A 26,752-nucleotide genomic window follows, 5' to 3' on the forward strand; every position below is an offset into this window, starting at 1 on the left:
TGTCAGTTATTCTGCCCGACGACACTCATGAAATGATGCTTTCAGATCATTTAATGAGTTGGGCCTAACGAACCGTGCTGCTCCGGCCGGGTTACATAAGACCCAGATCCAGACTTTCTGAGCCCCCGGTCCGGCCTTGCGGTGCACCCCTCTGCTCAGACATCCCAAAGTAGGAAACTCTGACGCCAATAAACAGAATGTGGAGTCCAGTTTTACCTGAGAGGAATGGATCAGATCTAAATGGATCTGAAGAGATGAAGGTAGCTGAGTGGATGTGGGTCATGCAGCGTTTCTCTGCCTGCTGTCTGCTGCACTCTGGGACTCAGGCCTCAGCCCTCCGGCCCCCCCTCCCCTGGGACTGAACAGGAAGACGGGGTGAGTGTTGTTAGCCTCTGACCCGCACAGAGGGCACAAAGGAGCTCTCTTTGCCGTTCAGACGGCTCCACAAGACGTCTGCAGAGTTGAACAAACGATTTGCCGGGCAGCAGAAGCCGGGTGTCGCACCTCTGCAGCAGCAGCAACGTGCACAACGTGCGCAACGGGCGCTCTGTTGCCTCATTCAGGTTCAACCTGATGCTCAAAGTCAGTGTTGCAGAGATCCAAAGACGCAGCTTGTAATGTCATGATATGTGTAGATCAGGTGAAACTGTGTTTAAATATTTAAAGGGACAGTTCGCCTCTTTTGACATGAAGCTGTATGACATCCCATATCAGCGACATCATTTATGAACATCTTCTTACCCCCTGCTGCGTCCTGTGAGCAGAGTTCCAGCCTCGTTTTGGTGTTGATGAAGGTAGTCCGGCTAGTTGGCTGGGGTTTAAAAAATAAAGCGTTTAGCTTCTCAGAACAATATGCGTTCAACAGAGTGATACATTTGCATCACAAAATGGTTCTCCAGGAAAAAGTCAGACCTCACAATCTCTTGGCCCTATTTTCTCTCCCTTCGTATCACTGCCTGTCATACAGCTTCATGTCAAAAGAGGCGAACTATCCCTTTAACTTGTTCCTGCGAAACAGCTGTGAGAATGCTTATGAGCTGAATAGGGCTGAACGATATACTGTTATCGAATCAATATCTAGATATGAACATTCAAGATATTAATATCGCAAATTCAACAATATGAACGATAGATTTCCCCCGCTCGTGCAGCTCAGGCAGTCGCAGACATCATTTTAACGCTCGCCCTTATGTGCAGCTGAAGCCAGCCAATGACAAACATCAGAGGGAGACGGAGACACACACTACATTCACAGCGGGGAAATTAAAAAGAGAAGCATGAGGCCGGTGCAGAATCTGCGCATTCGACGGATTTAGTGGCAAAAAATAAGTCCTTCTCCATTCTTTGGAGGTATTTTGGATTTAGAAAAGAGGATGTGAACCAGAGCGAGGTAAGGCAGCACAACAAACATGTTGCACCACCTGAAACGACACCACCACGTAAAGAGTGTAGCGCAGTGAGAGAAACGGCGGAGAAGTGAAGCCCGAGCAAAGTTTGGTTGCTGATGCGTTCAGTAGCGTTACGCCATATGAGTCGACGTCCACCAGGCACAAAGACATTACAATGAGAGCTTAACACGCAATAAGTCAGCTGTGTTCAAAACCGCATACTTCTCCTACTACTCCTACTACCTTTTGAGTTAGTAAGCGAGTCTGAGTAAGCGAGAAGTTCCCGGATGCATACTAGATTCTCCTAAATGTTGGGTATGCATCATGAGGTTACTACTCATACTCAAACTACCCAAGATGCAACGTAACGTGACGTCGCCGATCGTCATTTCCTGTCAAAACGGCAGTTTCAAGCTAGCTACAACGAGGGTAGGTTCACTTCCTGTTTTCAAAACAAAAGCACCAATTGTATGGTAATGGCTTTCCCTATGATAAAAGGCAACGGGTATTTTATTTTGTGAAAATAACCGGAAGTGCGTTGCTCACTGCGGCTAGCTTTAGCAGCGCCGAATTCGTGGGAACAAAATTGTAAATAGACGGTATTTTATCAGGTTTTCAACACGTTGGGGATCTAAACGACTACTTTCTCACCTGAAAATGTTTCAAATGTTGCTAAAGTTTACAGAGTTTAGAGCTTAAGGGAAATCAGCTTCAGGCCGGCTGATTTCGGCTCGGGCAGGAGCGAAATGCATTGTGGGTAAACGCTCTGCATACTGTCTGATCGATGAGTATGTAGTATGCAGTATGTAGTATACAGTATGTAGTATACAGTATGTAGCATGCAGTATGTAGCATGCAGTATGTAGCATGCAGTATATAGCATACAGTATGTAGCATGCAGTATGTAGTATACAGTATGTAGCATGCAGTATGTAGCATACAGTATGTAGCATGCAGTATGTAGCATGCAGTATGTAGTATACAGTATGTAGCATGCAGTATGTAGTATACAGTATGTAGCATGCAGTATGTAGTATACAGTATGTAGTATGCAGTATATAGTATACAGTATGTAGCATGCAGTATGTAGCATGCAGTATGTAGCATGCAGTATGTAGTATACAGTATATAGTATGCAGTATATAGTATACAGTATGTAGTATACAGTATGTAGTATACAGTATATAGTATACAGTATGTAGTATACAGTATGTAGGATGCAGTATGTAGTATGCAGTATATAGCATACAGTATGTAGCATGCAGTATGTAGCATGCAGTATGTAGTATACAGTATGTAGTATATAGTATACAGTATGTAGTATGCGGTGTGGAACACAGCCTTGGTCGGCGTTTTCGCTCCTCAGACTCAGGAGGAAGTGGACACAGCTGGTGAAACTCTCTGATCCTGATTCAGATCACAGAGATGGGAGTAACGCAACACTCGCTGTCCTGCCAAACGTCCTGTAATGCTCTTTCAGTCTGGCTCTCCTGTGAAACTATAAAACAGAAGGAAGAAGTGGTTTTTCAGGGTTTGGCTGCAGCGTTTTCTCATGCAGCTCCGTCTGAGAGGTCTTCCCCAGAGGACCGAAGAAAGGCCCAACAGGAGCGTTTGATGCTAAATCAATCACAAGTGAATGATTGATCGGACGCTAACGACTCGACATGCCTCTGCTCTGCAGGAATTACACCCCAGACCTCAGGAGGGACAGGAATCTGTGGATGTTTTTGTTGTGTTAACACCGGCTCATCACCGCTGACCCTTGATCTGTGTTCCCGTCTCTAAAGCCAACAGTGTTCATCCGCACCGCCTGCAGGTTTTAACCAGACTACGCTGCCAAAACGAGGCCTTCTCATCGACTCTGCCTGCGTGTTTGATGTGATTATGAGTTCATAAGAGAAGGACAAACGTTGGACTTTCATTTTTCATTTGTCTCTGCATGAGAAGAATCTTTAAAATCCTGAATTCTCAGTCTCTAAATGTTAGAAATGCTTTCGGCTCGGCCTTAACAGCTGCCAACAGATTGGTCAAGTGTTTCTGCAGAAAGTGGTGTTGGTGGGGGGGCTCAGGACTAAACTGAGAAGCAGGCTGCTGGCATGCTGCTGATATTAATGTAATCAGGTCATTTAAACACGGGTGCAACCATTAAAAGAAGCCAAATAAACTGTTAGTCATTTTAAGTTGATTAGATATAGCATGTGCACCCGTGGCAGAAGCTGATAAATACCAAAGACCAGGGGTGGAGCAGTGATTTTAAATGTGGGGGTGTTCCAGGGGGGGCACATGAGCGCCACATCAAGCCCATAGACACGACGCTGAAGTTGGCATCCAATTTGCGAATTAAATGGATGGGCATAAAGGGTCATTTCACTGCATTTTTTTTTCATTTTGATCGCCCTAAACTCAGTCCTTTATGGAAACTACAATAGTTACACTGCTCAACTCTGGATGGAATTATTCTAAAGAGGGTACAGAGTCTTTAAAACGCATTTTATGATTCGTTAAAACTTTATTTGGTCATTGAAAATTCAAAAAGGTGAAATCATCTGTAAAAGTGGGGGTGTTGAAACACCGCCATCCCCCACGGGTGCGACGCCAAAGACCCACGCAGGGATTAGATGGAGGACCGAAAGCCTGTTGAACGCTTTCCCTTTTCACTCAGAAGCCAATGTTGGTGGTGCATGTGTGCGTTCCTTCTGGTGCTGGGCGAGTTAACTCGTTATTATCGCGTTAACGCAGTTGTTGCCCGCCTGCCGACAGCCGCGCCTGTTACGCTGTTTGCTGCTCGGTCTGCACTTCGGTCTGCACAGCAGGCAGTGATACGAAGGGAGAGAAAATAGGGCCAAGTGATTGTGAGGTCTGACTTTTTCCTGGAGAACCATTTTGTGACGCAAATGTATTACTGTTGAACGCATATTGTTCTGAGAAACAAAACGCTTTATTTTTTAAACCCCAGCCAACTAGCCGGACTACCTTCATCAACACCAAAACGAGGCTGGAACTCTGCTCACAGGACGCAGCAGGGGGTAAGAAGATGTTCAGAAATGATGCTGCTGATATGGGATGTCATACAGCTTCATGTCAGAAGAGGCGAACTGTCCCTTTAAGTGATGTGATGCTGTTATAAATGTTTGAGATGAGACCTCTATGGTGCGTGGGAATTTGCAGAATGATATCTATTCCTTTTTTCGGAGGTAAGTTGGGAAAACAGATGGTACGGACAAACTGGCGACCTGATTGTTTTAAGCACAGAGGATGTGCCACGCCAGCTGAGCCCTTTCAGAAACGTAGGATATCCCAGCTCCTCAGAAAGTTTACTCCACACACAGCTGCTCCGATCGGGCCTGTTCCGCCTCCTCCGGACTCGGCCGAGGTGCTCCGACCCTCTGAGGCGCCGCCGGCCCTCTGTGGTTCTGTTGTCTCAGCCCAACACTTGCAGCATTATGCGGCACAGCAGAAAAGTAGCTTTTGTTTTTGCGCTGAGTGGCTGCCTCTGTTTTCCCTGGGAACACACGCACACTGTTCGCCCTCTGAGGATGCGGCCGCAGGCTCGGGGGTCGCTGAGCCTTGTTTTCATTCAGCTGCAGGTACACACCAGGAGAGAGCCGGAGGAAATGACTTAATCACCCCCGGTTCTGTCCATAAGCAGCGCAGTGTTGGCAGCAGAGCTGTGTGAGTCTGGGGTGTCAGAACCACACAGGTAAGGGTTAGAAAACAGGGATTTGTGCTTTGTCCATTTCACACTGGTCTCCTGTTGTGAACACATGAATAGTTGCTTGTTCACCCCCCAGCAGGGTAACCTGCAGCGCTTATTTGCCACACTGGCTTCTTTAAGACCTCCACAGACGAGCCCCAGCTTTCAGAGAGCAGAGGTGTGTCTCCAGGTCAGGGTGATGAATCTGTTGAGGCTGACAATCTGACACTCAGCGGGGTCACATGGCCCCGAAAGGATCGGATTATTGGCTAAATTACAATCAGAATGAGTTGTTAAGTGCACAAACTTTCTAAATCCAATCCAATTTTATTTATAAAGCACTTTATAACAACCTCAGTTGACGAAAATTCTGTACAGAAAATTATAAAACAAAATATATATATATATATAATAAAATTAAAAGACATAAAACAGCTATATAATTCAAAACAATAATAATACTAAAATAAATTATTATACATTCAACATCTCACATTGTTTCGAAAGCAAAGGCACGATCACCTCTTTTCAGACCGAGAGATGAAAATATCCAAGTGGAATTTGTCTGGATCGAGGCTTTATTTTGAAATTCCTTCCAGTTTTACTTTAGAAATGTGTCTAACAACTTGTCCGACATTTCGTCACTCAGTGGGGTCACACGGCACCGAAAGGATCGGTGTAGGAGCTATTTGTAAAGTTAGTTTTAGTTTTTTGGTTCTAGTTGTAAATTTAATTTTCTAATTATGAGTAACTTTATTTGATTCATTTCAGTGCTTTATTTAGATTAGATTTTTTTTTTGCTAATGTTCTTTGTTAGTTATTTGTTTAGAACATTTTGGTTATTGGGTCACACTGGGCACCTGGAGGACCAGCATGCACCTGGGAGGGCCAATGTTTTTTTTTTTTTTGTTTTGTTTTTTTTACCAGGGAAAAGGAGAGAGCAGCAGCCATGGTTTTCTTTGCTCTTTTGTTTGTTTTATTGTTTTGAAATAAATCATCAGAAAACGCAAGAAGTCGGCTGTGTTCGAAACTGGATACTTCTCCTACTACTCCTACTAACTTTTTGAGTTAGTATGCGAGTTTGAGTAAGCAGAAGTTCCCGGATGCATACTAGATTCTCCGAAATGTTGGGTAGGCATCATGAGGTAACTACTCATACTCAAACTTTTTAATCGTTGCCCAGCCCTAATATTTTTTGATAAAGGCAGTTAAAATCTGCCAGTAGAAAGCAGCAGAAAGCCTTAAAGCCGACCCCCAAACAGACTTTTGTTCGGTGCCGGTCCCCCTCAAAAGAATCGCTCGATAAACAAAGACCTGCCGCTGTTGGTTTTCTCTTGTAGCAGACCTGGAGCGAGGTTTTGGACATTCTCTGTCCTGGTTTCTCACTCTGACTCTGCTGTTTCTCCTCACACAGCTGCTGGTACCGACCGCGGGAGGCTTCGGGTTTTTTTTGCAGTTGGCCCTCACTGATGCCGTTTCCTTTGTCTGGAAGATTAAGAGTCAGCGAATACTGACCTGAATGGGTCACAATGGAAAGGGATGTCCTGTTGGAGGGGGTGTGGGTGTATCTGTGGTTTTGAGGGTGTTGCATAACATCCACACATGGAGAAACGAGGCCGAGGGGAAGTTTGAAAGGATTCTGCAGATATTCTGCCGCACGTCTCTTAACTGGCACACGTAAATACGGTCAGCTGATCAGCTGCTCCTGAGAGCTCAGAGGTGATCGTGCCTTAGCTGTGGCGACTCCTAAACTGTGGAACAATCTGCCTCTCCACGTCAGACAGGCTTCCTCTCCGTCTGTTTTTAAATCCCATCTTAAAACACATCTCTTCTCCTTGGCTTTCGACACGACGTGAGATGTTGAATGTATAATTTTTTTTAAATTTATTTTAGTATTATTATTGTTTCAAATTATGTAGCTGTTGTATGTCTTTTAATTTATTCTTGTATTTCATTCTTTTCATTTTAATTTTTTTTGTAATTCAAGTTTTTATTTCTTTTTCTTTGGTGTTTGGCAGTACAGCATTTTACATTGTGAGACATTTCTTCTCATATGCATTACATGTAGTATCAGTGTCATAGCTAAATCAAAATAAAATAAAAGTACAGTATGAACGATACTGTTCATAAAGAGGACCTATTGATGGTTACATAGCTGGAGAGCATGTCCATACAATAGATTATAGTGCTGGATACAGGATGCAATTTTTTTTAAATTATTATTATTTTTTATTTATTTTTTAATTTATTTTTCTGTACAGCACTTTGGTCAACTGCTGCAAACGACAGAGAGCCCATCGAAACAGCAGAAAAGCAACGAAAGCTCTTTGCTAACTTACAAACTTTCTGAATTTGAAGTGAAAATTCAAAAGTTTTTTTCAGCAAAGTGGATATTCTGACCATCTCTGGGGGTTAAGCCCCTCCCTCTCTGACAGAATAAGGAGAACTTTAACGGGTGCGTCTGTGTGTTCAGGTGAACTGTCGCTGCCGGCCCACGTCAGCCCGTACACCAAGGCTCCCGAGGAGCCAGCGGAGAGCAGGGAGGACGCTTACATGCAGCTGGAGCTGCGGACGCTGGAGCAGGCGCTGCTCGCCACCTGCGTGGGCAGCATCACTGAGCTCAGTAAGTGTGTTGCACCGCCGTGACAGACGGCGCCTGTGTTTGGTGTGCGTTTGTTTAAACTGTGACTGGTGTCGGGCTCCTGGGACACGTCGTTAGTCCCCCCCCCGTTACGTAACAACGCCTGGCTTGTCTCCAGGAAACAAGGGCACCTTCACACCCTGCAGGCCGCCAAACTTCATTATCCTGCCCGTTAATGGAAGAACAGAAACTTCCCTGTTTGCACAAATTTATGGACCCTCTGTGGACATGTTGGATACATCACACTCTGATTATTTAACTGGAAATGGACCTCGTTTTTCATATTTCTTTCTTTTTCTTTTTTTTTTTTTACTCGACTGATTATGAGGTCACAAGATGTAAAAACTCTCCAGTTACAGAAGATGATGAAATGTCTTAAAGTATTCTCACAGTGTTCTGGATCAGATGCAGGGTTTGGGTGCCGTGCATTACAGGTGGGGTCTAAATCCTGAGCTCTCTATAAAGCACTGGGTCGGTCACAGTTGCACTGCTTATTATGTTCATGTAGTTTGTTGTGGAGGTTTGTAACTGGTTGGGAAACACACCCGTAACTCCGCCTCACCAACAACAACGCGAGTTATCGGATTAAATATATGAACGAACATACATTCGTTAACTTAAATTCAATTCAGTTTTATTTATATAGCGCCAAATACAACAAATGTCATCTCAAGGCACTTAAATAGTAAAGCCCAATTCAATCCAATTGGAATTCAATTCATTGAAATCATAATTATTTTCAAAATAATCCAATTCATTCATATGAATTCCACTAACTGAAATGGAGTTTACCTTGGCTTGCTACTTTTATTGTTATTTTATTGCTAATTTTATGTCAAATTTTATTTTTTTTTATCTGTGATGAAGTTATTCTTATTGCTATTTTATTGATGACTCTCTTGATATGTGATGCAGTTGCTGTTGTGAAGCACTTTGGTCAGCTGAGGTTGTTTTAATGTGCTATATAAATACATTTTGAATCGAATTGAATATGGAGCCAATCCAAAAACAGTTTCCTCGCTAAGGAAACCAACAGATTGCAGTGAAACTTGTCTTCAGTCCAATCTCCCGTCCTGAGCGTGCCTGAGGCGACTGTGGAGAGAAACGACTCCCTTTGAACAGGAAGAAACCTCTGAGAACCAGAACCAGGAAGGGTGGCCATCCGCCTCCACCAGCTGGGGTTTGAGAGGAAAAAAACACTGTAACACCAACCTACTGTTGTAGTCTGACCAACCCATTGGGTTCATCTGGTTTTATAGATAAGTACAGCTGAGTATCATCAGCATAGCAATGGAACTTTATGCCATGCTGTCTAATAATGTTACCTAATGGAAGCATGTATAAAGTGAAAAGAATCGGTCCAAGCACAGAACCCTGAGGAACTCCATGACTTACTCTGGTGTGTGAGGAAGATTCTTCATTTACAAGAACAAACTGAAATCTATCAGATAAATATGACTTAAACCAGCCTAATGCAGTTCCTTTAATCTCAATAACATGTTCAAGTCTGTGTAATAAGATACTGTGATCGACCGTATCAAATGCAGCTCTGAGATCCAACAGGACAAGCACAGACACAAGTCCGCTATCAGAGGCTAAGAGGAGATCATTGGTAACTTTCAGCAGTGCAGTTTCTCTAATGGTAAGTTCAGATGTCCCTCTTGGAGTCCTGAATGAATTGGTAACTGTTCCCGTCCTGCAGGTGATCTGGTGTCCAGAGCGATGCACCACATGCAGCGCCGGCGCAGCTCCACTCCCTCCATCAGCACTCCTCGCTCAGCCAATCAGCCCTCAGTTTCTTGGGCTCCCGATGCTCTTCGCACCCTCTACTACTTCCTGTCCAGCCCACAGATGGAATCCCTGGAGAATCCCAACCTGGAGCCTCCGGCCATGACCCTGAGCAGAGAGAGGTGTGTGTGTCTGTGGCTGTGTTTAAAACTACATACTATATACTGCATACTGCATACTACGTACTACATACTACCAGACTGTATACTGCATACTATATACTGCATACTATATACTGCATACTATATACTGCATACTATATACTGCATACTGCATACTACGTACTGCATACTACATACTACGTACTACATACTACCAGACTGTATACTACATACTATATACTGCATACTATATACTGCATACTACCTACTACTTACTGCATACTACATACTGCATACTATATACTGCATACTGTATACTACGTACTGCATACTACATACTACGTACTACATACTACCAGACTGTATACTACATACTATATACTGCATACTATATACTGCATACTACCTACTACTTACTGCATACTACATACTGCATACTATATACTACATACTGCATACTGCATACTACATACTATATACTACGTACTGCATACTACGTACTGCATACTACATACTACATACTTCCATACTGCATACTCATCGATCAGACAGTATGCAGAGCGTTTACCCACAATGCATTTCGCTCCTGCCCGAGCCGAAATCAGCCGGCCTGAAGCTGATTTCCCTTAAGCTCTAAACTCTGTAAACTTTAGCAACATTTGAAACATTTTCAGGCGAGAAAGTAGTCGTTTAGATCCCCAACGTGTTGAAAACCTGACAAAATACCGGCTATTTGCAATTTTGTTCCCACGAATTCGGCGCTACTAAAGCTAGCCGCAGTGAGCAACGCACTTCCGGTTATTTTCACAAAATAAAATAGTAACCTCATGATGCATACCCAACATTTAGGAGAATCTAGTATGCATCCGGGAACTTCTCGCTTACTCAAACTGGCATACTAACTCAAAAAGTTAGTAGGAGTAGTATGCGGTTTGGAACACAGCCTGTATGCGTGCACACACACAGTCTTAAAGTTATCCAGGTGTCTTTGCCCTCATCTCTTCTGTTACTCTTCATCCAGGCCATTCCTGCTCCTCCCTCCTCTCATGGAGTGGATCCGGGTGGCCGTGGTGCATGCTGAACATCGCTGCAGCCTATTGGTGGACAGCGATGATGTCAGACAGACGGCTCGGCAGCTCCTCCCGGGGCTGGACTGTGAGCCCAGACAGCTGAGGTGAGATGCCAGCTGACTGTGTGTTGAACCTGCAGAACGTCACATTTTCAGGAACACGGATGAGTTTTTAGGGGATAAACAGCTGTTGGTGGGGGACTTGCACACTAAATATTCCCGCCGTGTTTCTTTAGGTCGGAGTGCTGTTTCCAGTCCTTCAAATGTTTGGATGCAGACGCTGCCTCGGCAAAGTTTCTGCTGGATTTGGGCTTCAGGATGCTCTCGTGTGGCCGAGCGGATCTGGTCCAACAGGCCGCGCTGCTCCTGGGACCCGACGGCGTGAACACCACCGACGACCAGGTGAGGACTGATTAACCACAGCCGTCCTGGTTACTTCTGTGATGTGTTCAGAGAATATAAACCCAGCAGAGCTCTTAGATCCAAGGACTCAGGTCAGCTGGTCCAGTCCAGAGTCCAGACTAAACATGGAGAAGCAGCATTTAGCTGTTATGCTGCAAACAAGTGGAACAAACTGCCAGTGGAGATTAAACTTTCACCAAATGGAGACATTTTTAAATCCAGGTTAAAAACATTTCTGTTCTCATGTGTCTATGCATGAAATCTGCACGATATCTTTGAACTTATCTGGACTGTTGCTTGTTTTTAAATTCATTTAAATGATTTTATTTGTTTCTCTTTATATTCTTTCATGTATTTTTAATGCTTCTTGCACTCCCTGCTGCAATGCTTTTATTTTATGTGAAGCACTTTGAACTGTTTTGTACATGAAATGTGCTATATAAATAAACTTGATTTGATTTGAAATGGGTTCATTTGTATAGTTTGAAATTATATTATTATAATTTATATTATATATATTATCAAATTATATTATGAGCGGTGGTTAAACGAATCAATCATTACTAATGCTGATATAAACGTGTGAGGTTTTGCCCCTTCTGTGGTGACACAATCGTGCAAATCAAATAAATTTGATATGATTACAAAGGTTACATTATGTTCTGATAAAACGGGTGTTTTAAGCTTTATTTGTCAGTTTAATTTAGTTTGTGCATGGAATTCTCACATAGGATTGTTGCTTTGTTATATTTTAATGCGTTTCTATGAATCTGTAAACACAATTTGAACTATGGTCCCTCTCCACCTTTTGTGACGTGATGGCTTCTCTCTTCACAGCTACATTACCACTGAATAAATGGTATAAAATGAAGTGTTTTCCTGCAGGGGATGACCCCTCTGATGTACGCCTCCGCAGCAGGCGATGAAGCCCTGGTGCAGATGCTCATAGAGGCCGGAGCTCACCTGAACCTGCAGGTAAGAACAGACCCAGCTCTGCTCCTCTGCATCCCATCCCGGTTCCACTCGGCTAATGTCTGCCTGTGTTTTTCATCCATCCAGGTCCCCGCCGGCTCCACCAGACATCCGTCTGTTCACCCGGGGAGTCGGCGCTGGGTGGCCCTGACGTTCGCTGTGCTGCACGGTCACCTGTGTGTGGCTCAGGTGAGAGCTTCAAACAAAACAATGTTCTCTGTTTTCTGATCCAACCCTTGTGATAATCGAGGTCAAAAGGACCCTGAACTAAAGCTGCCGCCAGAGATGGGGACTCGAGTCCCTGTGACTTGGACTCGAGTCGACTTGAGTCGCTGTTTTGATGACTTGTGACTTGACTTGACAAAAAATAAAAGACTCGACTCGGACTTGGAAGTTAAAGACTCGGCACTTGACTTGACTTGAGACACGATGACTTGAATGACTTGAGTGTTAAGCATCTAGCATAACTTCCAACTTTGAAGATCCATTCTGACCAGTAAGTGCTCGTCATATTAGCTAATATTATCCTGTTAGCCTAGCCGGTAGTTAGCTAAAATTAGCTTGATATGATACGGGGTGGACAGGTTGGACACATTGGCCAATGATGTTTACTGACAGTTACTTATATCTTTGTGTTTTCACTTTATTAAGATCAGATTCTGCAGGTAAAATTGCAATAATAAGGTGACTTGACTTGACCAAGAAAAAATGACTTGAGACTTGCACGTGTGACTTGGTCCCATCTCTAGCTGCCGCCCACCAGATGAACTGTTACCACAGGCGGTAGAATGAAGCACATGTGTGAGAATCCCCTGAACGGTCTTCTGTCCTCCTGCCGGCAGCTGCTGCTGGAGGCCGGAGCGGACGTGGAGGCTGGACAGGAGAGCGCGGCCGAGACGCCGCTGCAGTTTGCTGCCGCTGCAGGTATCCATCCTGTCACTGAAGATCTCTGCGTGCTCCATCACACCTGAAGCTTCTCCGTGAAGTGTGCAAACATTTACGTCTTTTTTACGTCAAGAAACATCACAGACTCGATCAAATTTAAGCTATAAACAATTTGTAGTGAATCTATATGACCAATAAAGTTATATGAGACTTACCCCGCCACCAACACAACAACATATTATGTTATTTTATTATATATAATCTTAAATACAAAAATATACCAAATGCAGCTTACAAAATGTCATGTCAATGTATATTAGAAGTATGGCTGGGAAGCGATTTTAAAATGTTTAATCTAATTGATAACAAGATTTCTTTGATTAATCGCATTTGTACGCAAAATCCAAAAATGAATCCAAAAGTAGCGTATAGCTTTTAGCATTTAGCTTTATTTTAAATGTGCTGCCATATGAATGAAAGTGCCATAACATTTGTTGTGCAAACACACTTTTAACATCAGCATCTTTCTGTAGTTTTTATGTAGAAGCCTCGCTCCACTGTCTGTTTCCTTGAATGACTTGCTGCTATCAGTTGTGTGTTTTGCCTTTAAGTGATATTTTAGACTGGAACTACTACGCTGAGAAGACAATTCAACTTGGCTGTAAATGCAGGAGTTTTTTTTTAAATTTATTTTGAAATACGTGCTTTTTTGTTGAAACCAGTAAAACAGGAAGTAGCGCCGGTTAGCTCCGTGAGCTTCACACCTGTAGGGGTGATGTTAGCTGCTAGTTTCTCTTTATTTTATTACTCCATGCTTCGTGGTGTTTGCTGTAACTGTGTGAATGTGATGCATTCAACAGACTTTTACAAAAATAAAACCTGCGTTAATGAGCGATTAAAAAAATTGATCTGCGTTAAAAAATTAACGAGTTAACACGATAATAACGAGTTAACTCCCCCAGCCCTAATTAGAAGTTATTTAATTAACAAACCAGACCAGGTTGCCTTTGGGTGAAATTAGCTGCATGACATGAAGCCTCAATTCTAATTCTAGTTCAGCAAAACTAAAAATCAAACACGGTCGTGGCTAATAGCAACATGTTAGCAAGAGGCTAACAGATAGCCTATAGCCTACGTCACTGATAGAAATCTGCATCCCTTTATCTTCTGCCTGTTTCTCCTCTTCTTCTCTTCTTCTCTTTCTAAACTGGGCACCTGATGGATTCTTTGCTCTTTCACCATGATGATGATCCATGATGACTCCACATTATTACCTTTGCTTTTCCCATTAACGCCGTCCGTTCACCCGTCAATCAACCGGAGTCACGTGACGTAAACACGGAGATGACTGCACAGATTTTTTTATTATTTTTTCACATAACCCAGTTAGTTAAATGAAGGTAATTAATTAACCTTTTTTTATTTTTTCACATAACCCAATTAATTACATGAAAGTAATTAATTAACTTTAAAAAAAATATCTATATGATATTATTATTTTTTCTTTTTTTTTTTTTCTTTTGAGGGCGCTCATGAGCGCTCGCCCACATTGCCCAAAGTAGAAACCGGCCCTGCTAGCGATATGTCCTGCTAAACCAAATATGGCGAGACGGTTTGTGTGAGCAGCCTTAAGTGCAGCTGTCTCCTCCCCCAGGGAACTACGAGATGGTCAGCCTGCTGCTTGCACATGGAGCGGACCCCCTGCTCAGAGTGCATCATGGGAATTCCCCGACATCCCCGCTGTATGAGGACATGAACTGCTTCAGCTATGCGGCGGCACACGGACACAGGTGAGACTCCACTCCAAACGGACATCTGTGCAGTCTGAGTTTCCTCCTCTTCCTCTGAATGAAAACGCTCCCGTGTGCAGTCTGAGTTTCCTCTTCCTCTGAATGAAAACGCTCCCGTGTGCAGTCTTTGTTTCCTCTTCCTCTGAATGAAAACGCTCCCGTGTGCAGTCTTTGTTTGCTCTTCCTCTGAATGAAAACGCTCCCGTGTGCAGTCTTTGTTTCCTCTTCCTCTGAATGAAAACGCTCCCGTGTGCAGTCTTTATTTCCTCTTCCTCTGAATGAAAATGCTCCCGTGTGCAGTCTTTGTTTCCTCTTCCTCTGAATGAAAACGCTCCCGTGTGCAGTCCGAGTTTCCTCTTCCTCTGAATGAAAACGCTCCCGTGTGCAGTCTTTGTTTCCTCTTCCTCTGAATGAAAACGCTCCCGTGTGCAGTCTTTGTTTCCTCTTCCTCTGAATGAAAACGCTCCCGTGTGCAGTCTTTGTTTCCTCTTCCTCTGAATGAAAACGCTCCCGTGTGCAGTCTGAGTTTCCTCTTCCTCTGAATGAAAACGCTCCCGTGTGCAGTCTTTGTTTCCTCTTCCTCTGAATGAAAACGCTCCCGTGTGCAGTCTTTGTTTCCTCTTCCTCTGAATGAAAACGCTCCCGTGTGCAGTCTTTGTTTCCTCTTCCTCTGAATGAAAACGCTCCCGTGTGCAGTCTGAGTTTCCTCTTCCTCTGAATGAAAACGCTCCCGTGTGCAGTCTTTGTTTCCTCTTCCTCTGAATGAAAACGCTCCCGTGTGCAGTCTTTGTTTCCTCTTCCTCTGAATGAAAACGCTCCCGTGTGCAGTCTTTGTTTCCTCTTCCTCTGAATGAAAACGCTCCCGTGTGCAGTCTGAGTTTCCTCTTCCTCTGAATGAAAACGCTCCCGTGTGCAGTCTTTGTTTCCTCTTCCTCTGAATGAAAACGCTCCCGTGTGCAGTCTTTGTTTCCTCTTCCTCTGAATGAAAACGCTCCCGTGTGCAGTCTGAGTTTCCTCTTCCTCTGAATGAAAACGCTCCCGTGTGCAGTCTTTGTTTCCTCTTCCTCTGAATGAAAACGCTCCCGTGTGCAGTCTTTGTTTCCTCTTCCTCTGAATGAAAACGCTCCCGTGTGCAGTCTTTATTTCCTCTTCCTCTGAATGAAAACGCTCCCGTGTGCAGTCCGAGTTTCCTCTTCCTCTGAATGAAAACGCTCCTGTGTGCAGTCTTTATTTCCTCTTCCTCTGAATGAAAACGCTCCCGTGTGCAGTCTGAGTTTCCTCTTCCTCTGAATGAAAACGCTCCCGTGTGCAGTCTGAGTTTCCTCTTCCTCTGAATGAAAACGCTCCTGTGTGCAGTCTTTATTTCCTCTTCCTCTGAATGAAAACGCTCCCGTGTGCAGTCCGAGTTTCCTCTTCCTCTGAATGAAAACGCTCCCGTGTGCAGTCTTTGTTTCCTCTTCCTCTGAATGAAAACGCTCCCGTGTGCAGTCTGAGTTTCCTCTGAATGAAAACGCTCCCGTGTGCAGTCTGAGTTTCCTCCTCTTCCTCTGAATGAAAACGCTCCCGTGTGCAGTCCGAGTTTCCTCTTCCTCTGAATGAAAACGCTCCCGTGTGCAGTCCGAGTTTCCTCTTCCTCTGAATGAAAACGCTCCCGTGTGCAGTCCGAGTTTCCTCTTCCTCTGAATGAAAACGCTCCCGTGTGCAGTCTTTGTTTCCTCTTCCTCTGAATGAAAACGCTCCCGTGTGCAGTCTGAGTTTCCTCTTCCTCTGAATGAAAACGCTCCCGTGTGCAGTCTTTGTTTCCTCTTCCTCTGAATGAAAACGCTCCCGTGTGCAGTCTTTGTTTCCTCTTCCTCTGAATGAAAACGCTCCCGTGTGCAGTCCGAGTTTCCTCTTCCTCTGAATGAAAACGCTCCCGTGTGCAGTCTGAGTTTCCTCTTCCTCTGAATGAAAACGCTCCCATGTGCAGTCTTTGTTTCCTCTTCCTCTGAATGAAAACGCTCCCGTGTGCAGTCTTTGTTTCCTCTTCCTCTGAATGAAAACGCTCCCGTGTGCAGTCTTTGTTTCCTCTTCCTCTGAATGAAAACGCTCCCGTGTGCAGTCTTTGTTTCCTCTTCCTCTGAATGAAAACGCTCCTGTGTGCAGTCTTTATTTCCTCTTCCTCTGAATGAAAACGCTCCCGTGTGCAGTCCGAGTTTCCTCTTCCTCTGAATGAAAACGCTCCCGTGTGCAGTCTGAGTTTCCTCTTCCTCTGAATGAAAACGCTCCCGTGTGCAGTCTTTGTTTCCTCTTCCTCTGAATGAAAACGCTCCCGTGTGCAGTCTGAGTTTCCTCTGAATGAAAACGCTCCCGTGTGCAGTCTGAGTTTCCTCTTCCTCTGAATGAAAACGCTCCCGTGTGCAGTCTTTATTTCCTCTTCCTCTGAATGAAAACGCTCCCGTGTGCAGTCTTTGTTTCCTCTTCCTCTGAATGAAAACGCTCCCGTGTGCAGTCTTTGTTTCCTCTTCCTCTGAATGAAAACGCTCCCGTGTGCAGTCTTTGTTTCCTCTTCCTCTGAATGAAAACGCTCCCGTGTGCAGTCTGAGTTTCCTCTTACTCTGAATGAAAACGCTCCCGTGTGCAGTCTGAGTTTCCTCTTCCTCTGAATGAAAACGCTCCCGTGTGCAGTCTTTGTTTCCTCTTCCTCTGAATGAAAACGCTCCCGTGTGCAGTCTTTGTTTCCTCTTCCTCTGAATGAAAACGCTCCCGTGTGCAGTCTTTGTTTCCTCTTCCTCTGAATGAAAACGCTCCCGTGTGCAGTCTTTGTTTCCTCTTCCTCTGAATGAAAACGCTCCCGTGTGCAGTCTGAGTTTCCTCTTCCTCTGAATGAAAACGCTCCCGTGTGCAGTCTTTGTTTCCTCTTCCTCTGAATGAAAACGCTCCCGTGTGCAGTCTGAGTTTCCTCTTCCTCTGAATGAAAACGCTCCCGTGTGCAGTCTGAGTTTCCTCTTCCTCTGAATGAAAACGCTCCCGTGTGCAGTCTGAGTTTCCTCTTCCTCTGAATGAAAACGCTCCCGTGTGCAGTCTGAGTTTCCTCTTCCTCTGAATGAAAACGCTCCCGTGTGCAGTCTGAGTTTCCTCTTCCTCTGAATGAAAACGCTCCCGTGTGCAGTCTTTATTTCCTCCTCCTCTGAATGAAAACGCTCCCGTGTGCAGTCCGAGTTTCCTCTTCCTCTGAATGAAAACGCTCCCGTGTGCAGTCTTTGTTTCCTCTTCCTCTGAATGAAAACGCTCCCGTGTGCAGTCTGAGTTTCCTCTTCCTCTGAATGAAAACGCTCCCATGTGCAGTCTGTTTCCTCTTCCTCTGAATGAAAACGCTCCCGTGTGCAGTCTTTGTTTCCTCTTCCTCTGAATGAAAACGCTCCCGTGTGCAGTCTTTATTTCCTCTTCCTCTGAATGAAAACGCTCCCGTGTGCAGTCTTTGTTTCCTCTTCCTCTGAATGAAAACGCTCCCGTGTGCAGTCTTTGTTTCCTCTTCCTCTGAATGAAAACGCTCCCGTGTGCAGTCTTTGTTTCCTCTTCCTCTGAATGAAAACGCTCCCGTGTGCAGTCTTTGTTTCCTCTTCCTCTGAATGAAAACGCTCCCGTGTGCAGTCTTTGTTTCCTCTTCCTCTGAATGAAAACGCTCCCGTGTGCAGTCCGAGTTTCCTCTTCCTCTGAATGAAAACGCTCCCGTGTGCAGTCTTTGTTTCCTCTTCCTCTGAATGAAAACGCTCCCGTGTGCAGTCCGAGTTTCCTCTTCCTCTGAATGAAAACGCTCCCGTGTGCAGTCCGAGTTTCCTCTTCCTCTGAATGAAAACGCTCCCGTGTGCAGTCCGAGTTTCCTCTTCCTCTTAATGAAAACGCTCCCGTGTGCAGTCTTTGTTTCCTCTTCCTCTGAATGAAAACGCTCCCGTGTGCAGTCTTTGTTTCCTCTTCCTCTGAATGAAAACGCTCCCGTGTGCAGTCTGAGTTTCCTCTTCCTCTGAATGAAAACGCTCCCGTGTGCAGTCTTTGTTTCCTCTTCCTCTGAATGAAAACGCTCCCGTGTGCAGTCTGAGTTTCCTCTTCCTCTGAATGAAAACGCTCCCGTGTGCAGTCTGAGTTTCCTCTTCCTCTGAATGAAAACGCTCCCGTGTGCAGTCTTTGTTTCCTCTTCCTCTGAATGAAAACGCTCCCGTGTGCAGTCTTTGTTTCCTCTTCCTCTGAATGAAAACGCTCCCGTGTGCAGTCTGAGTTTCCTCTTCCTCTGAATGAAAACGCTCCCGTGTGCAGTCTTTGTTTCCTCTTCCTCTGAATGAAAACGCTCCCGTGTGCAGTCTTTGTTTCCTCTTCCTCTGAATGAAAACGCTCCCGTGTGCAGTCTTTGTTTCCTCTTCCTCTGAATGAAAACGCTCCCGTGTGCAGTCTGAGTTTCCTCTTCCTCTGAATGAAAACGCTCCCGTGTGCAGTCTTTGTTTCCTCTTCCTCTGAATGAAAACGCTCCCGTGTGCAGTCTTTGTTTCCTCTTCCTCTGAATGAAAACGCTCCCGTGTGCAGTCTTTGTTTCCTCTTCCTCTGAATGAAAACGCTCCCGTGTGCAGTCTGAGTTTCCTCTTCCTCTGAATGAAAACGCTCCCGTGTGCAGTCTTTGTTTCCTCTTCCTCTGAATGAAAACGCTCCCGTGTGCAGTCTTTGTTTCCTCTTCCTCTGAATGAAAACGCTCCCGTGTGCAGTCTGAGTTTCCTCTTCCTCTGAATGAAAACGCTCCCGTGTGCAGTCTTTGTTTCCTCTTCCTCTGAATGAAAACGCTCCCGTGTGCAGTCTTTGTTTCCTCTTCCTCTGAATGAAAACGCTCCCGTGTGCAGTCTTTATTTCCTCTTCCTCTGAATGAAAACGCTCCCGTGTGCAGTCCGAGTTTCCTCTTCCTCTGAATGAAAACGCTCCTGTGTGCAGTCTTTATTTCCTCTTCCTCTGAATGAAAACGCTCCCGTGTGCAGTCTGAGTTTCCTCTTCCTCTGAATGAAAACGCTCCTGTGTGCAGTCTTTATTTCCTCTTCCTCTGAATGAAAACGCTCCCGTGTGCAGTCCGAGTTTCCTCTTCCTCTGAATGAAAACGCTCCCGTGTGCAGTCTTTGTTTCCTCTTCCTCTGAATGAAAACGCTCCCGTGTGCAGTCTGAGTTTCCTCTGAATGAAAACGCTCCCGTGTGCAGTCTGAGTTTCCTCCTCTTCCTCTGAATGAAAACGCTCCCGTGTGCAGTCCGAGTTTCCTCTTCCTCTGAATGAAAACGCTCCCGTGTGCAGTCCGAGTTTCCTCTTCCTCTGAATGAAAACGCTCCCGTGTGCAGTCTTTGTTTCCTCTTCCTCTGAATGAAAACGCTCCCGTGTGCAGTCTTTGTTTCCTCTTCCTCTGAATGAAAACGCTCCCGTGTGCAGTCTGAGTTTCCTCTTCCTCTGAATGAAAACGCTCCCGTGTGCAGTCTTTGTTTCCTCTTCCTCTGAATGAAAACGCTCCCGTGTGCAGTCTTTGTTTCCTCTTCCTCTGAATGAAAACGCTCCCGTGTGCAGTCTGAGTTTCCTCTTCCTCTGAATGAAAACGCTCCCGTGTGCAGTCTTTGTTTCCTCTTCCTCTGAATGAAAACGCTCCCGTGTGCAGTCTTTGTTTCCTCTTCCTCTGAATGAAAACGCTCCCGTGTGCAGTCTTTATTTCCTCTTCCTCTGAATGAAAACGCTCCCGTGTGCAGTCCGAGTTTCCTCTTCCTCTGAATGAAAACGCTCCTGTGTGCAGTCTTTATTTCCTCTTCCTCTGAATGAAAACGCTCCCGTGTGCAGTCTGAGTTTCCTCTTCCTCTGAATGAAAACGCTCCCGTGTGCAGTCTGAGTTTCCTCTTCCTCTGAATGAAAACGCTCCTGTGTGCAGTCTTTATTTCCTCTTCCTCTGAATGAAAACGCTCCCGTGTGCAGTCCGAGTTTCCTCTTCCTCTGAATGAAAACGCTCCCGTGTGCAGTCTTTGTTTCCTCTTCCTCTGAATGAAAACGCTCCCGTGTGCAGTCTGAGTTTCCTCCTCTTCCTCTGAATGAAAACGCTCCCGTGTGCAGTCTGAGTTTCCTCCTCTTCCTCTGAATGAAAACGCTCCCGTGTGCAGTCCGAGTTTCCTCTTCCTCTGAATGAAAACGCTCCCGTGTGCAGTCCGAGTTTCCTCTTCCTCTGAATGAAAACGCTCCCGTGTGCAGTCCGAGTTTCCTCTTCCTCTGAATGAAAACGCTCCCGTGTGCAGTCTTTGTTTCCTCTTCCTCTGAATGAAAACGCTCCCGTGTGCAGTCTGAGTTTCCTCTTCCTCTGAATGAAAACGCTCCCGTGTGCAGTCTTTGTTTCCTCTTCCTCTGAATGAAAACGCTCCCGTGTGCAGTCTTTGTTTCCTCTTCCTCTGAATGAAAACGCTCCCGTGTGCAGTCCGAGTTTCCTCTTCCTCTGAATGAAAACGCTCCCGTGTGCAGTCTGAGTTTCCTCTTCCTCTGAATGAAAACGCTCCCATGTGCAGTCTTTGTTTCCTCTTCCTCTGAATGAAAACGCTCCCGTGTGCAGTCTTTGTTTCCTCTTCCTCTGAATGAAAACGCTCCCGTGTGCAGTCTTTGTTTCCTCTTCCTCTGAATGAAAACGCTCCCGTGTGCAGTCTTTGTTTCCTCTTCCTCTGAATGAAAACGCTCCTGTGTGCAGTCTTTATTTCCTCTTCCTCTGAATGAAAACGCTCCCGTGTGCAGTCCGAGTTTCCTCTTCCTCTGAATGAAAACGCTCCCGTGTGCAGTCTTTGTTTCCTCTTCCTCTGAATGAAAACGCTCCCGTGTGCAGTCTGAGTTTCCTCTGAATGAAAACGCTCCCGTGTGCAGTCTGAGTTTCCTCTTCCTCTGAATGAAAACGCTCCCGTGTGCAGTCTTTATTTCCTCTTCCTCTGAATGAAAACGCTCCCGTGTGCAGTCTTTGTTTCCTCTTCCTCTGAATGAAAACGCTCCCGTGTGCAGTCTTTGTTTCCTCTTCCTCTGAATGAAAACGCTCCCGTGTGCAGTCTTTGTTTCCTCTTCCTCTGAATGAAAACGCTCCCGTGTGCAGTCTGAGTTTCCTCTTACTCTGAATGAAAACGCTCCCGTGTGCAGTCTGAGTTTCCTCTTCCTCTGAATGAAAACGCTCCCGTGTGCAGTCTTTGTTTCCTCTTCCTCTGAATGAAAACGCTCCCGTGTGCAGTCTTTGTTTCCTCTTCCTCTGAATGAAAACGCTCCCGTGTGCAGTCTTTGTTTCCTCTTCCTCTGAATGAAAACGCTCCCGTGTGCAGTCTTTGTTTCCTCTTCCTCTGAATGAAAACGCTCCCGTGTGCAGTCTGAGTTTCCTCTTCCTCTGAATGAAAACGCTCCCGTGTGCAGTCTTTGTTTCCTCTTCCTCTGAATGAAAACGCTCCCGTGTGCAGTCTGAGTTTCCTCTTCCTCTGAATGAAAACGCTCCCGTGTGCAGTCTGAGTTTCCTCTTCCTCTGAATGAAAACGCTCCCGTGTGCAGTCTTTATTTCCTCCTCCTCTGAATGAAAACGCTCCCGTGTGCAGTCCGAGTTTCCTCTTCCTCTGAATGAAAACGCTCCCGTGTGCAGTCTTTGTTTCCTCTTCCTCTGAATGAAAACGCTCCCGTGTGCAGTCTGAGTTTCCTCTTCCTCTGAATGAAAACGCTCCCATGTGCAGTCTTTGTTTCCTCTTCCTCTGAATGAAAACGCTCCCGTGTGCAGTCTTTGTTTCCTCTTCCTCTGAATGAAAACGCTCCCGTGTGCAGTCTTTATTTCCTCTTCCTCTGAATGAAAACGCTCCCGTGTGCAGTCTTTGTTTCCTCTTCCTCTGAATGAAAACGCTCCCGTGTGCAGTCTTTGTTTCCTCTTCCTCTGAATGAAAACGCTCCCGTGTGCAGTCTTTGTTTCCTCTTCCTCTGAATGAAAACGCTCCCGTGTGCAGTCTTTGTTTCCTCTTCCTCTGAATGAAAACGCTCCCGTGTGCAGTCTTTGTTTCCTCTTCCTCTGAATGAAAACGCTCCCGTGTGCAGTCCGAGTTTCCTCTTCCTCTGAATGAAAACGCTCCCGTGTGCAGTCTTTGTTTCCTCTTCCTCTGAATGAAAACGCTCCCGTGTGCAGTCCGAGTTTCCTCTTCCTCTGAATGAAAACGCTCCCGTGTGCAGTCCGAGTTTCCTCTTCCTCTGAATGAAAACGCTCCCGTGTGCAGTCCGAGTTTCCTCTTCCTCTTAATGAAAACGCTCCCGTGTGCAGTCTTTGTTTCCTCTTCCTCTGAATGAAAACGCTCCCGTGTGCAGTCTTTGTTTCCTCTTCCTCTGAATGAAAACGCTCCCGTGTGCAGTCTTTGTTTCCTCTTCCTCTGAATGAAAACGCTCCCATGTGCAGTCTTTGTTTCCTCTTCCTCTGAATGAAAACGCTCCCGTGTGCAGTCTTTGTTTCCTCTTCCTCTGAATGAAAACGCTCCCGTGTGCAGTCTGAGTTTCCTCTTCCTCTGAATGAAAACGCTCCCGTGTGCAGTCTTTGTTTCCTCTTCCTCTGAATGAAAACGCTCCCGTGTGCAGTCTTTGTTTCCTCTTCCTCTGAATGAAAACGCTCCCGTGAGCAGTCTGAGTCCTCTTCCTCTGAATGAAAACGCTCCCGTGTGCAGTCTTTGTTTCCTCTTCCTCTGAATGAAAACGCTCCCGTGTGCAGTCTTTGTTTCCTCTTCCTCTGAATGAAAACGCTCCCGTGTGCAGTCTTTGTTTCCTCTTCCTCTGAATGAAAACGCTCCCGTGTGCAGTCTTTGTTTCCTCTTCCTCTGAATGAAAACGCTCCCGTGTGCAGTCTTTGTTTCCTCTTCCTCTGAATGAAAACGCTCCCGTGTGCAGTCTTTGTTTCCTCTTCCTCTGAATGAAAACGCTCCCGTGTGCAGTCCGAGTTTCCTCTTCCTCTGAATGAAAACGCTCCCGTGTGCAGTCTTTGTTTCCTCTTCCTCTGAATGAAAACGCTCCCGTGTGCAGTCTTTGTTTCCTCTTCCTCTGAATGAAAACGCTCCCGTGTGCAGTCCGAGTTTCCTCTTCCTCTGAATGAAAACGCTCCCGTGTGCAGTCTTTGTTTCCTCTTCCTCTGAATGAAAACGCTCCCGTGTGCAGTCTTTGTTTCCTCTTCCTCTGAATGAAAACGCTCCCGTGTGCAGTCTGAGTTTCCTCTTCCTCTGAATGAAAACGCTCCCGTGTGCAGTCTTTGTTTCCTCTTCCTCTGAATGAAAACGCTCCCGTGTGCAGTCTTTATTTCCTCTTCCTCTGAATGAAAACGCTCCCGTGTGCAGTCCGAGTTTCCTCTTCCTCTGAATGAAAACGCTCCCGTGTGCAGTCTTTATTTCCTCTTCCTCTGAATGAAAACGCTCCCGTGTGCAGTCTTTGTTTCCTCTTCCTCTGAATGAAAACGCTCCCGTGTGCAGTCTTTGTTTCCTCTTCCTCTGAATGAAAACGCTCCCGTGTGCAGTCTTTGTTTCCTCTTCCTCTGAATGAAAACGCTCCCGTGTGCAGTCTTTGTTTCCTCTTCCTCTGAATGAAAACGCTCCCGTGTGCAGTCTTTGTTTCCTCTTCCTCTGAATGAAAACGCTCCCGTGTGCAGTCCGAGTTTCCTCTTCCTCTGAATGAAAACGCTCCCGTGTGCAGTCTTTGTTTCCTCTTCCTCTGAATGAAAACGCTCCCGTGTGCAGTCTTTGTTTCCTCTTCCTCTGAATGAAAACGCTCCCATGTGCAGTCTTTGTTTCCTCTTCCTCTGAATGAAAACGCTCCCGTGTGCAGTCTTTGTTTCCTCTTCCTCTGAATGAAAACGCTCCCGTGTGCAGTCTGAGTTTCCTCTTCCTCTGAATGAAAACGCTCCCGTGTGCAGTCTTTGTTTCCTCTTCCTCTGAATGAAAACGCTCCCGTGTGCAGTCTTTGTTTCCTCTTCCTCTGAATGAAAACGCTCCCGTGAGCAGTCTGAGTCCTCTTCCTCTGAATGAAAACGCTCCCGTGTGCAGTCTTTGTTTCCTCTTCCTCTGAATGAAAACGCTCCCGTGTGCAGTCTTTGTTTCCTCTTCCTCTGAATGAAAACGCTCCCGTGTGCAGTCTTTGTTTCCTCTTCCTCTGAATGAAAACGCTCCCGTGTGCAGTCTTTGTTTCCTCTTCCTCTGAATGAAAACGCTCCCGTGTGCAGTCTTTGTTTCCTCTTCCTCTGAATGAAAACGCTCCCGTGTGCAGTCTTTGTTTCCTCTTCCTCTGAATGAAAACGCTCCCGTGTGCAGTCCGAGTTTCCTCTTCCTCTGAATGAAAACGCTCCCGTGTGCAGTCTTTGTTTCCTCTTCCTCTGAATGAAAACGCTCCCGTGTGCAGTCTTTGTTTCCTCTTCCTCTGAATGAAAACGCTCCCGTGTGCAGTCCGAGTTTCCTCTTCCTCTGAATGAAAACGCTCCCGTGTGCAGTCTTTGTTTCCTCTTCCTCTGAATGAAAACGCTCCCGTGTGCAGTCTTTGTTTCCTCTTCCTCTGAATGAAAACGCTCCCGTGTGCAGTCTGAGTTTCCTCTTCCTCTGAATGAAAACGCTCCCGTGTGCAGTCTTTGTTTCCTCTTCCTCTGAATGAAAACGCTCCCGTGTGCAGTCTTTATTTCCTCTTCCTCTGAATGAAAACGCTCCCGTGTGCAGTCCGAGTTTCCTCTTCCTCTGAATGAAAACGCTCCCGTGTGCAGTCTTTATTTCCTCTTCCTCTGAATGAAAACGCTCCCGTGTGCAGTCTTTGTTTCCTCTTCCTCTGAATGAAAACGCTCCCGTGTGCAGTCTTTGTTTCCTCTTCCTCTGAATGAAAACGCTCCCGTGTGCAGTCTTTGTTTCCTCTTCCTCTGAATGAAAACGCTCCCGTGTGCAGTCTTTGTTTCCTCTTCCTCTGAATGAAAACGCTCCCGTGTGCAGTCTTTGTTTCCTCTTCCTCTGAATGAAAACGCTCCCGTGTGCAGTCCGAGTTTCCTCTTCCTCTGAATGAAAACGCTCCCGTGTGCAGTCTTTGTTTCCTCTTCCTCTGAATGAAAACGCTCCCGTGTGCAGTCCGAGTTTCCTCTTCCTCTGAATGAAAACGCTCCCATGTGCAGTCTTTGTTTCCTCTTCCTCTGAATGAAAACGCTCCCGTGTGCAGTCTTTGTTTCCTCTTCTTCTGAATGAAAACGCTCCCGTGTGCAGTCTTTGTTTCCTCTTCCTCTGAATGAAAACGCTCCCGTGTGCAGTCTTTGTTTCCTCTTCCTCTGAATGAAAACGCTCCCGTGTGCAGTCCGAGTTTCCTCTTCCTCTGAATGAAAACGCTCCCGTGTGCAGTCTGAGTTTCCTCTTCCTCTGAATGAAAACGCTCCCGTGTGCAGTCTTTGTTTCCTCTTCCTCTGAATGAAAACGCTCCCGTGTGCAGTCTTTGTTTCCTCTTCCTCTGAATGAAAACGCTCCCGTGTGCAGTCTGAGTTTCCTCTTCCTCTGAATGAAAACGCTCCCGTGTGCAGTCTTTGTTTCCTCTTCCTCTGAATGAAAACGCTCCCGTGTGCAGTCTTTGTTTCCTCTTCCTCTGAATGAAAACGCTCCCGTGTGCAGTCTTTGTTTCCTCTTCCTCTGAATGAAAACGCTCCCGTGTGCAGTCTGAGTTTCCTCTTCCTCTGAATGAAAACGCTCCCGTTTGCAGTCTGAGTTTCCTCTTCCTCTGAATGAAAACGCTCCCGTGTGCAGTCTTTGTTTCCTCTTCCTCTGAATGAAAACGCTCCCGTGTGCAGTCTTTGTTTCCTCTTCCTCTGAATGAAAACGCTCCCGTGTGCAGTCTTTGTTTCCTCTTCCTCTGAATGAAAACGCTCCCATGTGCAGTCTTTGTTTCCTCTTCCTCTGAATGAAAACGCTCCCGTGTGCAGTCTGAGTTTCCTCTTCCTCTGAATGAAAACGCTCCCGTGTGCAGTCTTTGTTTCCTCTTCCTCTGAATGAAAACGCTCCC

At 45.7% G+C, this 26,752-nt stretch overlaps 1 protein-coding gene across 1 annotated transcript in view; it reads left to right on the top strand.

The window, feature by feature from the left end:
• LOC142397270 (ankyrin repeat and BTB/POZ domain-containing protein 2-like) overlaps positions 1-26,752 on the top strand; it is a 50,652-nt gene that overhangs the window by 5,891 nt on the left and 18,009 nt on the right. Inside the window, exons 2-9 of the mRNA XM_075484458.1 lie at positions 7,556-7,705; positions 9,426-9,633; positions 10,634-10,786; positions 10,918-11,083; positions 11,969-12,058; positions 12,143-12,244; positions 12,898-12,979; positions 14,595-14,730. Coding sequence (XP_075340573.1) covers positions 7,556-7,705; positions 9,426-9,633; positions 10,634-10,786; positions 10,918-11,083; positions 11,969-12,058; positions 12,143-12,244; positions 12,898-12,979; positions 14,595-14,730 — 1,087 coding nt within the window. The remainder of the gene's footprint in view (positions 1-7,555; positions 7,706-9,425; positions 9,634-10,633; positions 10,787-10,917; positions 11,084-11,968; positions 12,059-12,142; positions 12,245-12,897; positions 12,980-14,594; positions 14,731-26,752) is intronic.

Source organism: Odontesthes bonariensis, chromosome 1 (genome assembly GCF_027942865.1).
Source record: "Odontesthes bonariensis isolate fOdoBon6 chromosome 1, fOdoBon6.hap1, whole genome shotgun sequence".
Classification (NCBI taxonomy): domain Eukaryota; kingdom Metazoa; phylum Chordata; class Actinopteri; order Atheriniformes; family Atherinopsidae; genus Odontesthes; species Odontesthes bonariensis.